The sequence below is a fragment of the Anomalospiza imberbis genome, chromosome 13 (assembly GCF_031753505.1).
Source record: "Anomalospiza imberbis isolate Cuckoo-Finch-1a 21T00152 chromosome 13, ASM3175350v1, whole genome shotgun sequence".
NCBI classification, from domain to species: Eukaryota; Metazoa; Chordata; class Aves; order Passeriformes; family Viduidae; genus Anomalospiza; species Anomalospiza imberbis.
In genome coordinates this window covers 18919477-18936596 of record NC_089693.1, presented here as the reverse complement: position 1 = coordinate 18936596, position 17120 = coordinate 18919477, and the positions used below count along the sequence as shown (strand labels likewise).

Here is a 17120-nt window from a genome sequence, read left to right as displayed (position 1 = left end):
TGGGGAGCCCACCGTGTGGGGGGAGAGTTATTAAGAGCAGCCCTCGTTGTATGGCGCCTCATTTAAAGGATCCCCCATTTTGTGGAGCCCGCAGTGAAGGGGCCACCATTTCTGGCCCCATTAGGAACTACCCTCCCCCATTTAGGGGCGACCCCATTCGGGAGGAGATACATTAAGGGCACTCTCCTTACAAGCAGTCCCCATTAGGGAGGGACCCCCTGAAGGAACCCCCACTTACAGGCAGTACCCATTAGGGAGGTTCCCCAATTACAGGCACCCCCACAAGAGAGGGCCCCCATCGAGGGGACCCCCGGTGCAGGTGTTGACGGCGAAGTCACGGTTCACGGAACATGATGTGGCTGTAGATCACCGAGGGCTCGGTAACAACTCCGTGCCGCCCAATCCAGCTCAGGGGCTCCACGGCCGCCTGAGTAACAACTTGTTCATAAAACACGTGCACAGCTCACCCCGACAGCGAAGACCTTCATATGTAACATTTTCTGATGAATTGGCATCGCTTAATAAAGGCGTGTATCATCTTGAGCCATGAGTGCACCTTAGGCGGAGTCACCCGCCCTGTAGCCGGCAGGACAATAACGTCTGCTTCTTAGAACTCCAGCGGTGTTAAGGAGTTTTATTTCCTAATTTCGGTGACACTGGCAGTCCCCATGAAGAGGATCCCCCATTGCAGCCCATGCATTGTGGGGATTCCTGTGAAACAGGAGCTGCCCCGTTACAGAGCACAAAGGAGCCTTCCCCAGGCTGAACCCACCGGGATGTGGCCGGACACAGCTCCCTGTGTCCACAAAAAAATCGCTTTCCCATCTCGTCTGCAGAGCCAGGGATCCGCCGGCAGCCTAGGGTGGGCTGGGGATGGTTTCTGAGCCCTCTCAGAGTCACTCCCCACCCCAAAGCAGAGCCCCTCCTCCTGCATTTAACCCCTGCCAGCCCCAGACATTAACACGGAGCGTTTATCTAAGGAGTCGCGTCTGGAAAAGTCCACGCAAACATTCCCAGACTAATCATTAACCCTCATAAAAGGCACGTAAATATGATTAACCGAGTGACACAGATCCTGGGAGATTAAGTGCGTTGCCCAAGGCCGTGGAGTGAAGCAGTGGCTGAGCTCCCTCAGGCAGTGAGAAATAAGGATTTTTTAGTGAAAAAGAAATAATTCCCCTTTTTTATTACTTCATTGAACAAAGACCGAGAAAGGAGGGTTTAAATTCTCCTTTCCTTGGCCTCACAAGCATTATTTTCCACTTACAGCTTTAATTTATAGCAGTTTTGTGGCAGCAGCAAAGAAAACAAGGATCTGGGAGGAGCTGGTGCGGAATTCCCAGTCCCTTGGCTCCAAAGTTCACACACCACTGCTTTGTCTGGAGCTCATCGATCAGGTGTTGCCATTAATATTCTCTTTGGCCAAATGGTAATGCAATTACAGAATAGTTATTACATTCAATTATGAGATGTTATATATTAGTGTGCAACACAGAATAGTTAATATATATTAAAACAAGCAAATGGGTGGATAATACAGGTTGTTATTTAGAGTTATGGGCATTAAAACTATCAGTGTTAATTTTTACCTGACTGAACAGAATCACAATTCCCTCAAAATGGCAGATAATCCCTTTAAGTTGGACTTGGCTCATACATTTACATAACTTTACTCAAGAAACACCTTTCCTCATCCTGGTTTGGCCACATCCCTGCTGCAAGGCATCCAGCTGGACTCTGAAAGCTAAATTTCTACAACATTTTCTCCCTCTTACATTTCTCTGGCACAGAGAGGGAGTTTCTACCTGCTGTCTCAGCAAATACCTGCTATTTTGTTCTTTTTCCTGTGAATTTCCTTCTCTCCGCTTCCTGTGTGGTTCATCTCTGCCTTAGTGAGTCCAATGGTCTGAGCAGCTCCTTGCTGAGGCATCAAACCTGCTGGCACAGGAGACACCAACTTTAAAAAAAAAACCCCTCATTATTTAACTTTAATTGGGTTTTTTTAATATTAATTTTTAAAGACTTGGGAATGTGTCTTTGGGGGAAAGGTGAGTGGTGATTCCCACTCAGGGCATGGCCATTCCCACCCTTTTTGCCCCTCCAGCCATCAGCATCCTCTCTGTTTTGTACCCAGTGATGGGAGCAGCCCCAGAATCCCCACAGGGTTTGCTGTGAGCCCAGGGAGATGAGGATTTGACTGATTCAGTCAAATTTTAGCCATGTGGTTTTCAATTCTCTTTTTGAGGCTTCTCAGCCTCACCATCTCTGTTCAATCTGTTGTTTGCTGGGCTGTGGCTCCCCCTAAGTGCTCAGGAAACCTGCTGGCTTCACATTGTCACTGCCTGCAGGGTCCCCAAATTCCATGTCCCTGTGGGACACCCATCCTGAGGTTCACCCTGGCAGACACAGGGATGTGGGGGCTCCAGTTGGGATTATGGGCATCCAGGCAGCACTCGGAGTTCATTGCTGCTCCCCAGCCACACCTCTTTTCCCATACCCCAAAAAGGGTCAGTTCTTGTCCCAGTTTTTGCTCCCCAATTTGTCCTGGTGCTAATTAAGCCCCCCAGAAGGATTTAGTCCCCGCTAGGAGGGCAGAACCTGGAGTGATGCTAGCCAGGGGTATCAGTGATGGAGAAAGGTGGGTCGTCCCCAGCTCACAGGCCTGTCTATCACCTCTTCCTGTGGCAGATCTGCCCAGGAACATCTACCTTCATTCCTTTTCCCTCTTTTTTTCCCCTCTTCTCTTTGGTTTGCTTCCCCATAAAGTCATGCTTTAGGTTCAGGAGAGATGAGCTACTCAAATGATCCCCTGGTGAGAGGGAGAGGTGGGATTTAAAGGTCACCTGCTGCCACAAACCGCACAGCTTCCCTGGTTTTAAACACAGCAGCCCTCCAAAATGACCTTGGGCTTGCTCCTAGGGACCAGAGAACCCCTCTCCATGCCTCAAATCATCTGGCAATCCCCCAAATTATCCAACAGAGCCAAAACAGAGATGGTTTCTTTGGCTCAGGAGCCATTTGGAGGGGAGTGGGAGGTGGATGGGGTCCTCCTCTACAGCTGAAACACGTCCCACGAGTGGAATGAAGGCAAATCCCCTTGGTCCCCCCCAAAAAATCCCCAAATTCCATCCCACTGCAAGGAATTTGGGACACCAGCATCTGTTGCTCTGTCCAAGAGGACAAGAGGGAGCTTTATCCCACCCCACCATCCCCAGGGCTCCTGCCAGGGACTTCCCGGCCTCGTTAGCAACTCTCGCCTTGGAGATATCCTTGATGCAGCGGCACCCCTGATGAGGCTCTAATTAGCCAGCTAATTGGAATAAGAGAGCTGTACAGACAGTCCCAATTTCCCATGCACAGCCTGGCTGGAGGAGAGGGACAGAGGAAAACAGGGATGAAGGGATGGAGTGGTGGGGGGAAGATTAAGGAGGGTTATAGGGAGGGCTCCCAACAGCTGCCACTATGGTTAAATTTAAAGTACACATTGTGAAGAGAGGGATCCAGGTTTCCTCATCCCACTCATTTCTTCTGGAGCCAAGAAGGAGTTGAAGCCTTGGAAGCTGCCAGCTCCTTCCAAGCCTCCAACTGACTGCTGGCAGTGAGAGAAGGAGATCCAAACATCCTCTGAAATACCCACTCCCACATCTCTCCCTGCCTGGGAAATCAGATCCCATGCTCTGAGTGTTTCTTGGGGTGGGTCTTTACAGCTTCTCCCACCCCTCTTTGCTCTGGATCTCCTTCTAAGATCCCCTTTTTAGGTTGAACGAGGAGAAAATTAGGTCTGGAACTGGATGATTTTTGAAGTCACTTACAACCCAATCCATTCTATGATTCTAAGAAAATATGGCATGGGCAAGTCTGGTTGCTCATCCAATATTTCTATCTCCTTCAAAACTTTGATTTGGATCCTGCCAGGGCCTACAGTTATTGGTAAATTAAAAAAATCCCAACCTACTCTGCTTGCTGCCCCAGGAAAGCAATAAAGACAAGGCCCAGCAACCCAGAGATGCAGGTAGCTCATTATCTCTAGATAATTATCCATAGGTAATGAGATATCCAGGCCCCAGCAAGAGCAGAGTGGGAATGAATCCCCAAGGGACATGAAAGATCATCACATTCCCACCCAGAATCATGGAATCGAGCGGACCCCACCAGCCAAGAGGGTTTTTCTCTGCTATGTCATTCCCTCAGCAAGCTGCTCTCCAAGGAACACTGAAAACAAAACTAATCCTTTTCTCCCAGGAGGAGGAATCCAAAAATAACCCTGTGGATGAATGAGCAGCACAAAGCCAAGTGCTGAGGCTCGGGTCGAGTTTGGGAGCTGAAAGCTTTCCAGCTCCATGTTCCCACTTGAATTACTGCCCGGGCATTCACACGCTGTTCCTGCACTTCATAATAAAAAAGCCGTGGTGTTTCTTTTTGCTTTTGTTTCCCAGTATGGGAGGTGAAATCCTGCAAAACCCTGGAGGAGGATGCAGGGAGGGAGAAGCCCCTTGGAGCAGCCCACAGGCTGATCGAACCCATCCAAAGTTGAGGAAAGCCACTTGTGCATCAGGACATGGGCCTGGAGCCCACGGCTCCAGCGCTGAGCTCCCGGCCGAACTTGCTAAGCTTGGCACGTTTGGATGCTCCTCTGTGGGAAATCCTGGCACGATGGCAGCACAGGGGATGCTCCTGACACACTCCCTGCTCTCTCAGCAGGCAGGATGCAGGCACTGGGGTGGCTCACCTGCTCCCTGCCTGCAGGAAGGAAACACCCCCAAACTCAAGGATGCATACCCACGGAACATCCAGGCCAGTCCCACTGCCCAGTTTCTCACGAGCATCCTGGGGCATGAGAGGAGACCTTCAGCAGGAATCTCACACCCAAGAGCAGATATTTCTGGGCTGGGATTCCCCTGTGAGCCCCACCTCTGCATCCTGCCCTTCCACTGGAAAGCAGCCCCCTACCCAAGTTTGTTCCCTGGGCACCTCCAGGAACACCCCAGCATTCCTGGTTCAGAAGAAGAGAGCAGCCAGTGCAGGGAAACCACCTTGCTCAGTGCTGTGTGGTGAGGAATAGCCCTGTGGTCTTGGAAAAGCCTTGGGTGTGGTGACAGCCGACTCAGGGAAGCTGGCGATCTGCCCTCAGCTCTGGCCAGCAGCAGCTGTGCAGTCCCAGCCACAGGAACACCGGGATGAGCACAGACAGGAGGCAGCCCCGTGCCCAAACACCCCTCACCTCCCTGGGCTCCGAAACGAAGCTGAGTCCCTCCGTGGGGACATCAGCAGTGCCCGTGTTTGGGAAGCTGGCCTCAGTGGCACAGCTGGGATTGGGGTGCCATCCCTACTGCCCTGCCTGCTGGCCAGGGAGTCCCACATCCCCAGGGATCCTTCCAGAGGCTCTGGAGCCATGGTTCTTGGGGATCTGCATCCTAATAAGCACCATGATGTAACTCTGAGTAAGCCTTGCAAGGGATCAGCCTGAGGAAGCTGACGTTTCTTAACCTCTTTTTTTTTTTTCCCCTCTCTTCTTTTCTGCTCTGGTTGATGTCACCCAGTTTGAACCTCAGCAACACATGGACCTTCTTCCCCTCCTCCTCCCATCCATGGCCTCATTCCTGAAGAGAATCCCTGTGTCCGTGCCAGCACAGATGCTGCTGCTTGTACCTAAAGCTCTGGAATTGTTAATTCATTTCTTTCTACATGATTCCCAGTGTGGGAATTGCTACAGGTCTCTGTAACATATCTGGACTCTGTCTCCACCAGTTATCTCTGATGTCCATGTGGTCAGTGTTCCTTCAGGCTATTGACCCATCAGCTGCTTCCCACACATCCAGTGCCCACAAGCCTCCCACGGATGCATCAAGATGCTCCAAAAGTCTTTAAAACAGTTTTTGTTCTCTCCTAGCTGGGGTCAGGAGGAGGTTCACCTCTCCGGGGTGTTTGCACGGCATTGCTGCGGTATCTCCTGCATTCCTTTACTCTGTGTGGGAGGACAGGCATGGAATCCTGAGGAATTTGACCATTTTATTCCCTCTCCTGCCTGCAGAAACCACTGTCAATCCTGGAAATGCTTCAGTCTTCTGCAAAGCTCCCTGGCCCTGAGCTGGCTGCAGTCCTACTCTGGAGGCTGCTCTCTTCCCTCTAGGATGGTCCAGGGTGGTCTCTCCTCTTCCTCTAGGCACTGGTGGGGAAGAGGACACCAAGATGGATGAAGGTTTTCCACAGAGAAGAGCCAAGCCTCTCTGGGAACCCCAAGGACCAAGGTGGAAGGTATCAGGATCCAATGGGACTCATGGCTGCAGTGGTGGCCACCAAATCCCTGGAGCTCAGAGGCTTTTGCTGTGCCAGCAGGGTGGTCCCTTTTCTGTGGGATCACCTCTTCTTCCTCCCAGCTGGTGCTGAGGCTCTCAACTAGGTTCTTCCCAGTTGGCTCCACTTCTCCCATGTCACAGCGAGCCATGAGTGTTGCTGCTGCTCAGCAACAAAAAATGGTGACACAGGTTATAAAAATTTTGCAGTAAGGTGGAAAAATCATAAAGAAAGGCTTCATAAAATCAGGCCTGCTCTGGCTAGCCTGTCATTTCTTCTAAGGCAAGCTAGCACTTTGCAAGTTCCCATGTGAAAGCAATCCTGTTGTGAGCAGTTTGTTAGCATAACAATCTATTCCTGGGTGAAAAACAACTGGCACCTGTATAAACTGTTTTTACACCATGAGATAGAAAAATGAAAACTATCTCTCACAAACAATTTTTCCTGCACGTACACCCTGAGGGTCTCAGTGACTAATCAATACAGAATAACAACTTGTTACTAACCAATAATTGAAAAGAAAGCTACTAACTAAATGGAGTCACACACAAGGTCTGTAAAACTGTACAGAAAGGAGCTATGTGAATAAAGAATGGGCTTTTTCCACCATGAAGAAAATGGAGTCCCGTGTGATTTATTCCCATATAAAAACACCAGAAGTGATGGGAAAGGGGTGTTTTCCTCCTGGTGGGACATCTCCAAGAAGCTTCATATAGGAGGGGATGGCCCAGGAGGCCAACTGGAGCTTCACCGTCCTCCTCTCCTGGGTGGCTTGGCCCGAGGACTCAGCACAGGAGGGAGCAGAGCATCGCCATGATCTGCCAGGGTGGATTCAGGTATCTGCTCCAGTCTGCAGCCTAATTGCTGAGGTGGGACCAGGAAGAAGAGCATTCTCTGTTTACTCACATAGTTTCAAGGTGAGTAACACACGCTGGGCCCAGCTCTGGCTTGGTGGTGCTGACAGAGTGAGACCTTCCCTCCCAGCTCCCCCAGCCCCAGGGCTGCCAGGATGGGCCAAAGAAGCTCTCAAATGGAAAGACACGGGGCTTTGAACCCCCTCCTGCACCATCCCAGAGGGGCTGGGGGACACAGAACTCTCCTTGCCTGGCACAGAGGATCTTTGTCCTCTTTTCCTCCCCTTCCCCCTTCCTTTTGGCACACAAGGAGTTGCTTTGATGCCCTCATGAGATCTTCCTCCGATAACAGATCCTTGTGGTCACCCCTGTGACTGACTCATTCTTCCCAGGGGCTAAATCCTGGTCTCTTCAGCTCCCTTCAGCCACCTTGGGAAAGCGGCTATCTTGTTTCCTTCATGACCACCTCTACCAAATAACCCCCTCCTGCTCAGGCCTGCCAGTCGTGACCCTGCAGCTTGGCCAACCCTTGGCCAGCCTGTCCCCAGGTACTGACTGCTACCCTGTGCCTTGGATGTGGGAGCAACACCTCATTGATGGGTTTTCTTCCTCCACAACCATTGGCTGAAGCAGAGGATCCCAGGAAAACATCAGACCTCAGTGAGCTTCTACACCCAGCAGAGTCAGCTGACGATGGTCTTGGTGTCCTGGGTGGCTTCCTCTTCCAGGAATTACCTTTTGAAGCTGTCCTCATCCTCCCCTGTCAGGAGAAATCCTATGGAGAAACATCTCCTTTGGACATACTGGATGCATTGGATGGTCCTGGGTTTTGCACAAGAGGCAGTGAGTCATCACCCTCTCATCACTTATCTTCTCTGGACTCATCAGGACATCACAGACCTCGGTCACCTCTGCCCTTGGTGCCCCCTACCCAGCCTGTTTCACCACCGTTTTCACAGCAACCTGAGTTTTCAAGGAAGTGAGCTGGGGACAGTGACTCTGGAAGGGTGTTTTCCAAGCAAAAGCTGCTGGGGGAAGGATGCTCGTGGGATTTGGGAAGCCGCCCTTGTTTGCCGGGGCTGCGCAGGGTGTGAGGAGCCTTGTCTGGGAACATCGTGTGCTCTGCAGCCGCCGGCAGTGGGAGGTGCTGCTGGCTCCGGGGGTTATTGCTGCACCACTGAGGTAAGAGGGATTAGCACCGCGAGGTTGGGAAACGGCCGGACCCTCTTGCCGAGCTGGAGTCGAATTGCAGCAGGAGCACCAGCGGCTCCTCGGAGAGCCCGAGGCCACGGGCTGGCAATCACCGCCCCGGCAGGCTGGGACGCCTTACTGCCCTCGTAAAAACCTCTTTTCACTCATCGGGCTAATGTGGGTTTTGGCTGGAGTAATTAGAATCTCATAAAGGGCCCGCTCGCCTCCCACCGCCACATCCCCGCTGTCCCCAACCTCCCTCTCGCTCCGCTCTCCGTGCCAAGTATTTCCCTCTCCTTTTCTCTGCGGTGAGAAGAAGGAAAAAATCCCAACCGAACCCCACAAAAGGGCCACTTTCCCCCCTGTTTGTCTTGCAGCTAAGCCGTGGGCGCAGGGAGCTCTTGGAGCGGGAGCACCGGGGTTTTGGCAGGAATGCTGCTGGCCTGTCCCGTTTGCAGGAGCTCAGACAGCCGAGCCTGCCAAGCACTGGAGAGCTGGGGATGAACCTGAAGCCGTTCCTTGAGCTGGGAGCTGGCCAAGCTCTACTGGCCAAGTGTCTTCTTTATTCCCTTCTAGGCTTTTTCCATGCCTGGGTGTATTTCCACACCGTGGAGATGGGTGGAAAATTACTGGTGATGCTCCAGTGCCAGGTCCCTGCCCTGGCAGAGGTGAGCTAAGGCTGTGTGTTCATCCAGGCAACTTCTCACCACGGGATGCTGCTGGGGCTGGAATGCCTTGAAGAACCAGCTAAGTAGTTAAAAAAAAAAAAAAGCTAGTAAAAATAAATAAATAAGTCCCTTTTTTTCCCACTTAAAAATGTTTCTCTGAAGAGATCGTCCATGCCAGCCCACTGAAGTTTTTGCAGCCCAACAGCTGTCTGGTTTCTGCTCCTCAGAAGTACCATGAGAAAGTATAAATACATCCCAAACAGAGCAGATAAACCAGGATAAATGATGTGCGCCAACATCCACAGCCCCAAATCCCTGTGATCCCACCCCCAGGGAGGAAAGCAGCAGTGGCAGAGAGCTTGGGATGACAGGAAGCACCTGGGTTTGGTGTGATGGCTTAGGATGGGATGGGATGGATGGATGGATGGATGGATGGATGGATGGATGGGTGATGGATGGATGGATGATGGATAGATGGATGGATGGATGGATGGATGATGGATAGATGGATGATGGATGGATGGATGGATGGATGGATGGATGGATGGATGGATGGATGATGGATGGATGGATGGATGGATGGATGATGGATGGATGATGGATGGATGGATGGATGATGGATGGATGGATGGATGCATCGATGGATGGAGGGATGGATGCATCGATGGATGGAGGGATGGATGGATGGATGATGGATGGCTGGACGGATGGATGGATGGATGGATGGATGATGGATAGATGGATGATGGATGGATGGATGGATGGATGGATGGATGATGGATGGATGGATGGATGGATGGATGGATGGATGATTGATGGATGGATGGATGGATGGATGGATGGACGGATGCATGGATGCATGGATGGATGCATGGATGGATACTTAGAGGAGCAGGGAGCAAGCCCTGAAGATCTCCTTTTTGCTACCCAAGGCATGATTCACAACCCACATGCTGCTCCTCCAAGGAATCAGGGGCAACACCACAATCTTGTTATGAGAAAACCCCGATTTCAACACGCAAACCAAGGAGCTGAGGTTGGGGTGCTGCATCCCTGGGACCTGGGAGCTTCCATCCCTGTGTGGTTCCCCTCCTCCAGGCTCAGGGATGCTCATCTAGCCCAGTTCCCCTGAGCCAGGACTGGTGGGAGGGATGGAGTGTGCCCTGCTCACATCCAGGTCATTGGAAAATCCCCTCAGCTGGGACAGAAGCAGAACATGGACATCACATACCTCAGACTGCTGAGCCTGGCCTCTCCCCTCCTCTGCAATGGCACCTCCAGCCTTCCTCTTTTTTTCCTGAAACTACTGATTTGGCCTGTATTTTTGAGCTGTTTTAGGGAATTTCACTCTTCCAGCCAGGAAGGGCAAGCCCAGGTGTTTTGGTGCCCATCAAAGGAAAATATCTCCTTGGCAAACATAGCAAAGCCATTCATCACCTTCAGACACCTCTCTTCCCACACAGCAATTTTCAGTGCCTGCAAAGGAAAAGAAAATAACAATATATGAGTGAGGCTCTTGGCTGTGCCTGCTGCAGCATCCCTGGATAGGGCTGCAGGACCTTCTCCAGCCCAGTGTGGGAGAGGACATTCCCCAGCCAACTGCTTGGATGTACAATCTGTCCTTTTCCATCCCTCTGTTACTGGGACACCAACTTTGGGGCTGACCCCAGTTTCCTGAGCAGGGTTTTTATTGTGGAAACCCTCAGGAAAGAGGGCTGGTAATAAGGAGGTGGTGGGATGAACCATGCTGCCACTTCAGGGAGAGGAGAGGAATGGCTGCTCAGGGCTTAGGGCTGAAATGACCCCCTGCCTTGTTCTTCCCCATCCCAACCCCACATCCTCATCATGAAAACCTGTTAGAAGGAGGTTTACTCCTGGCTGAACCTCCCTCAGGGATATCTGATGCCATCTGATCCACAGCAGCTGGATCAGCCCTTCTCACAGGGAACCACAGCTTGGCCTCAGTTCAGCATCTGCCCCTGGGCTGGGGACTCCCCAGCCCCAGTTAGCAGCTGACCTTGATGCCACCAAAGTTCCTGGGGACTTTCCAGGGCTTCCCAGCCTTTGGAAGGACTCACATTGCATCAGCCAGGCCTGGAGGAGATGCTCAGTGACACCCAGGGATCTCCTCCTCCTTCTCTTGGCTTTCAAAGCTTTTCCTCCTTTGTATGTTCTCCAGAAGGCTGCCAGATCTCCCTGGGGCACTCTTGGTGCCACTTGGATGGGGACCTCCTTGGATCAGACACTAAGAAAACAAAAATCCACACGTTTTTTGTCCTCAGGCAGGTAATTAGTGGCTTGGGCTTTGCCTACGCCAAGCCAGTGGCTCTGCAAGACATGACAGGTCCTGGGTTTTCCAGACTTTTCATCAGCTGGCCAGTGGCATACATAAATCCCAGCCCAGGAAAATCCTGGATGAGCCTTTGCTGTTCTCCACAGTCCCAAACCCCAGCACTTTCCCATCAAAGCTCAGCACCAGCAGAAGAACTATGCTCAGTGCAGGGTCTTACCTGCTCTCCAAAAGGTGATTCCCAGTTCACAAGTCCAGCTTGGGCCTTCTAGCCCCAGCAGGACTTTTCAGCCCCAGACAATGATGAATTTTTGGAGAAGCCTCCATTACCCAGCGTGGCTGTGGCCAGGTAATCCCATCACCACATCCTGACATATTTTTTCCCCAACACCCTGCAGCAAAAGGGAAAAATCCCCCACAGCCTTTGGTCCTCCCATCCCACCACCTCAGGCCAGCACCAGCTTGGAGGCTTCCTGACCTCCTTGCTGCTCCAAACATCTCATGGGGCTCAGTGGATGGCCTGGGGCTGGGTTGCTGTGTCCTGCTGGATTTGACTCCAAGGGACTGGGGACGGACTGAGGAGACAGCACAGGCTGTTCTCACAGCCTCAAAGCTTGGAGACACCATCAAGACCTGGGATGGTTGTAAGTTGGTGTTTTCCCTAAAATCCCTATCATATCCCCACAAAAACGTGTGGGAGCACACGGGGAAGTCCTTCTCCATGACAGCAGTTCAAAAGTCCAGAAGGAAAAAGAAATTCCAGAGGAGAAATCAATAAACTTCTCCTAAACGTGGTTTTAATTATCATTGTTGATGCAGACTTCAATGGAAGAAGGAGAGAGGAAGAGGTGAGGAGGAGGAGCAGAGGCTCTGATTTAGCTCTTAGCAATGTGTATTCTTTTTGCATCCAGCAACGATTGAGAAAGGGATTGATTTTGGAAAACAAACAAACAAACAAAAAAAAAAAAAAAAAACCCCAGATGTTAACACATTTTGCAACCCAAAAACCCATGGGAAAGAAAGCCCCAAATCCTCACATTCCTGCACTGACGCCCATCAACTCCTCCCAAACACACGTGGCCACCGCTGACATCAGTTCCAGGGGAGCCGCAGGAGCTGGGAGGTGTTTTGGGGCCAACCTGCCTGTTTTGGAAACACCTTCCTCATTTCAAGGGCGGTGGTGCCAGCTCATCTCGGGCATCCCCTCCTTTATCTTCGGCTTCCCCATGCCCCGAGGCCGCTCCTCCCAAGGTCATCCCACTGATCCACCTGGGTGGCTGATCCCGATCTGCCCAGCCAGGAGCACAGCTTCCCCTCTCCCCTCCAGGGATGCATGCCAGGCTGAGATAAAGATCCACTGGCTCCAGGGAGGGGGATGGAAAAAGGTTCTCCCGTGCAAGCACGAGGTGGAGGGGACCATCTGCCATCAGGACACCCGCCGGGCCAAAGAGCCCCAGGGCACCTCACACCCATTGTCTGGGCACGCCTGGAAAGGGGGAAATTAACATAAACCGAGATAAAACTGTGAAATACTCCAATCACTTGTTTTTAAAATTCTTACAAGTTTATTAGTAATAGAATAGTTATAAAAAATAGTAATAAAATTAGAGTAATAAAAATTTGGACAATGAGGATTAGGACACTAGGAGACAATAAAGAGCAAAGAATTACGGACGTCCGGATGTTTTTGGGCACTGAGCTGCCAAAAACATGCCTTGTGAACAAAGGAATAACCCTTAAAAGCAATGGCCTGTTGCATATTCATGTACCTCATACATGATGCATAAATTCCTTGCAAATTAAGAATTTTTCTGGTTTTTGTCAACTTCTTCCCCTTAATCCTAGTGGTTCCATAGAGATGGAGAGAAGGTTGAAGAATGTTTGTCTTTTCTGATAAGGAGGTCGTAACTTTTTATGTGCCCCGTCGCTGTTATCTCTGTGCAAAGTTTCTTGATTATCTTATCCCTTTCTTGAGCTAGTAAAAAATATCCTACATTGCAGAGTTTCTATTTTAACATTATGTTATAACCTAAAACTATATTTAACACACTACTTAAGAGAATTAATACAGCATAACTTTCTAACATTACATATACAATATTCATTGTAATATTTGCGAAAAGCCAATCATAAAATATGCATTTTTCACAAAACCAAGAGAAAATTAGCATAAAATGTATATACAGCCAAGAGAGGAGGGTGAGAGAGAAGCTGTTGCACTTCTCCAGGTATTTCTAAAACGTCTCTCCAGAGCCATGGTAGGAGAAAGCTGATTTTCCTCCAAAATTTTGTGCAGGCTGAGGCCAGCAGAGAACCAAGACCAGGGGGAAAACCAAACCCAAACCCGAGGCGTTTTGCACCTCATCCTCTGCTGGGCCTGGCAGGATGCTCGGGAGAGAGAGAGCCTCAAATCCTGGTGCAGAGGGGTCCATCCCCACCATCTCCTGATTTCCACAAGGGAAGAGGAGATGCTGGCACGGTGGAACCTCAGCTGGAGCATCCCAGCGGCACACCTGGGTGCCATGGGAGAGCCGCTGGCTCCAGGAGGATGGGAAGGGGTCATGGGGAGGAGCTGGAGTCGAAAGCCAGCCCCATGCCCGGCACTGGCCGGGTCGGGACCGGCCGGCCAGGATTTTCAGCAGCTGAGTGAGCCAGCAAAGCAAACACGAGAAAAGAGCTCCCGAGTCATGTAAACAAACAACCAATTAAGAGATGAAATAAATCTCCCAGGTACATAACCTTTCTATTTAAACACTCCAGGTCTAGAAATGTTCCAGCGCATCTGACCCAGCTTTGCCTGTGATCTCCCTGCCGAGCTCCCGCGGGATGAAAGGGGCTGGGTTTCAGGGAGTGACTTTTCTTCTGCCTCTCCTCGCACCTAATTATATTATCCTTTCTTTCTTGCGTTGGTTTATTTCAGAGGGAAAGTCCCCAGATGCTTCCTTCTGTATCCCCTCCTCAGCACGCAGCAGGACCTGCCTCCCTCCCCATCCCTGGAACAGGACTGCCTGCATTGACCTGTTAATTATGGAATTTAAGGCCGGTATAGAGGAAACGGGGTAAATCGACCCAGCAGCATTAAAAGAGCAGAGGGAAGAGAAAAAACAGACTTTAGAAGAAAGGCAGACAGCCCTGGGAGAATTCTGGGCAAGAATGGGGATGCTTCTTCCACAGCAGGACAAGGCACAGAGGCTGAAGTGAGTTAAACCCAATAGGTGTGTGTGGGAGTGGTGTTAATTTTACTGGGGTTTCTGCCCCCTGCAGCTCAGGGGACCCCCGGCCAGCTCCCTCCTTGGAGCATCCAACACCCCACGAGCTGCCAGACGTCCTGCCTGCTCTGGGGCTTCCCTGTGCAGCCACTGCTGATTCAGGACAGCGAGGGACTCACCCTGCTGGCTTCAGCACAACCTCTAATCCCAAGCTTAACTTTAAGCCCAGGTTTGGGGTCCTGCAGAGGACAGTAGTCACACAGCCCAGCCGAGATCACCGCTGAGTTATGCTGACTCTTTCCAGGGATGGGGTAGGGGAGGGGGGTGCACTGTTTTAATTAGTGCTGCTAAATTGCTTAAATCCACACACCTGCAGAATTTTGTTACTCAAAACTAAGCGTGGAGGCTGCGGGGATAAGGACCTATCGGAGGAAGCATCACTAATTAGTTTTTGAGAAAGAAAACCCTTGCTTGATGTGAAAAATGCATATTATATGATTGGCACTTTGCAAATGTTAAAACGAATACTATATGTGTATGTTGGAAAGTTATGCTGTATTAATCCCTTTTAAGTAGTGCTGTATTGTTTTTTTTTAAGTAGTGTGGTAAATATAGTTTTTAGGCTATAGCATAATATTAAAATATAAACTATGTGATGTAAGATACTTTTTGTAACTAGTGCAAGAAATGGAAAAGATAATCAATTCACATTATCCTAACAGTAACAAAACACCAAGATACCAAGAAAAGAATTATTGCCTCCTTATCGGGAATGCTCAGACTTTGAGGAGCCAAGAAAAGTGATTTACAAGATGAGGGGGGGAAGCTAAAATTAAGCAGAAACACCCTCGTTTGAAAAGAATGTTTGAATCATGTATGAGATACATGAATATGCAACAGGCTATTGCTTTTAAGGGGTAATCCTTTGTTAGCAAGGTGTGCTTTGGGGCAGAGTGCAAGGCACCTGGACATCTGTAATTCTTTGCTTTTTATTGTCCTGTTATCCTAATTTTTATTACAATTTTCATTACTATTAAACTTCTGAAATTTTAACACAAGTGAATGGCATTTTTCACACTTGACACCAGACTAAGGAGCTCCTTCAACCCTTGGTGATGGTGTTCCATGTTAAAAAGGCTTTTACTGAGGTGCTTGATGTACTCCAACACCCCACTCTGCTCCACCAGCAGCTGCACAGTCCTGCAGAAAACATTTGGGGACAGGGACCACATATTTGTGAGTCTGCTTGAAAGACTAAAACACCTCCTTATTTGGAGGCCAAACATGCAGACACAGCCCATGTGCCATGGGACGGAGAGGGGTGATGCAGCATGGATATATCTGCATCACTGGCAGGGAACAGTCCCCAAAACTCAGCAGATCAGGAATGCTGGATGACCCCCCCAAACCCCACCATGCAGGGATGCTGAGTGATCCTCCCAAACCCCACCATGCAGGGATGCTCGGTGATCCTCCCAAACCCCACCATGCAGGGATGCTGGGTGATCCTCCCAAATCCCACCATGCAGGGATGCTGGGTGATCCTCCCAAACCCCACCATGCAGGGATGCTGGGTGATCCTCCCAAATCCCACCATGCAGGGATGCTGGGTGATCCTCCCAAACCCCACCATGCAGGGATGCTGGGTGATCCTCCCAAACCCCACCATGCAGGGATGCTGGGTGATCCTCCCAAACCCCACCATGCAGGGATGCTGGGTGATCCTCCCAAACCCCACCATGCAGGGATGCTGGGTGATCCTCCCAAACCCCACCATGCAGAGATGCTCAGCAGTCCCCAGACTCCAAACTCTGATGGCACATGTGGCACTCACCTCCAGTGACACCAACCCCACCCACCCCAGGGTGGAATTTATGAGCAAAGACAGGAACGGGGTTAAAAATAGCCCGAAGCCAAGAAGACCTGCACAGACAGGGAAGTGAGAGCCCCAAAGATAGTGCTCCCACTTTTTCACATCTGAGCTTTCAGTAATCACAGCTGCTTTCACTTCCCCTTCGCCCTTCGCCTGTTCCTCCACTACTGGGTTTTGGTTCCTCTCCGCTCCCCCATCACCCTCCCCCTTCGGAAGCCAAGCCTTCAAAGCACTTCAGCTTTTATTTCCCTGGGGCGCTGCCAGTTCCCATGTCCCAGCTCTGGCACGACAGTGCCCTCTGAGGAGCTGAGGATGTGACAGGGATGTGAAGCGATGTCCCTTCCCTGCAGTGATCCAGCTTGGATGGGTGCTCTGGGAGAGGATGGATGCTGGGTCAGGAAGGGAGAGAAGGGTGAGGAGAAAAAAGCAGAGCAGCTGGAGCTCTCTTTCTCCATGGCTTTTCCCAGGTATTTGACTTCCAGCAAAGCCCCAGCAGACCCAACAATTTAGTGACGATTATTTTTAAAGAGCCGGCACAGAGAGGCGGTGCTGGAGGGACGCGCTGGGCTTTGTTCTGCTTTGCAGCGGGAGTGCCGCTGCGTGCGAGCGCTGACGGAGGGTCAATATTGACTTTTGTGCTGAGGCAACTGGCGGGCTTCACGGCAGGCAGGCATTTGGGTGCTCCAGCTGCACCCTGCCAGCACCTCAGCAGCTTTTTCCCGGCACCAAGAGCGATTTCCT

General features: G+C 50.8%; 1 protein-coding gene and 1 long non-coding RNA gene across 8 annotated transcripts in view; one reads left to right on the top strand and one right to left on the bottom strand.

Moving 5' to 3' along the window:
* The first annotated feature begins 874 nt into the window (after nucleotides 1-874).
* On the top strand, nucleotides 875-9064 carry LOC137482153 (uncharacterized). Its single transcript, XR_011003906.1, has 3 exons — nucleotides 875-1397; nucleotides 5891-7211; nucleotides 7643-9064. It is a non-coding gene; the product is annotated as an uncharacterized lncRNA (long non-coding RNA).
* PPCDC (phosphopantothenoylcysteine decarboxylase) overlaps nucleotides 1825-17120 on the bottom strand; it is a 33239-nt gene continuing 17943 nt past the window's right edge. The window contains exons 5-6 of one of the 7 annotated variants that reach the window (XR_011003904.1): nucleotides 10239-10483; nucleotides 1825-1935 (exon numbers count right to left, since the gene is read on the bottom strand). Coding sequence is in view for 4 of the 7 variants with exons in the window: in XM_068204379.1 (XP_068060480.1) it covers nucleotides 17000-17118 (119 nt within the window). In the remaining 3 variants the exon portion in view is untranslated. Of the gene's footprint in view, nucleotides 1939-8933; nucleotides 9087-10238; nucleotides 10484-16942; nucleotides 17119-17120 lie in introns of those variants that run through there. The other 6 variants (XR_011003905.1, XR_011003903.1, XM_068204377.1 and 3 more) reach the window with 6 other exon arrangements.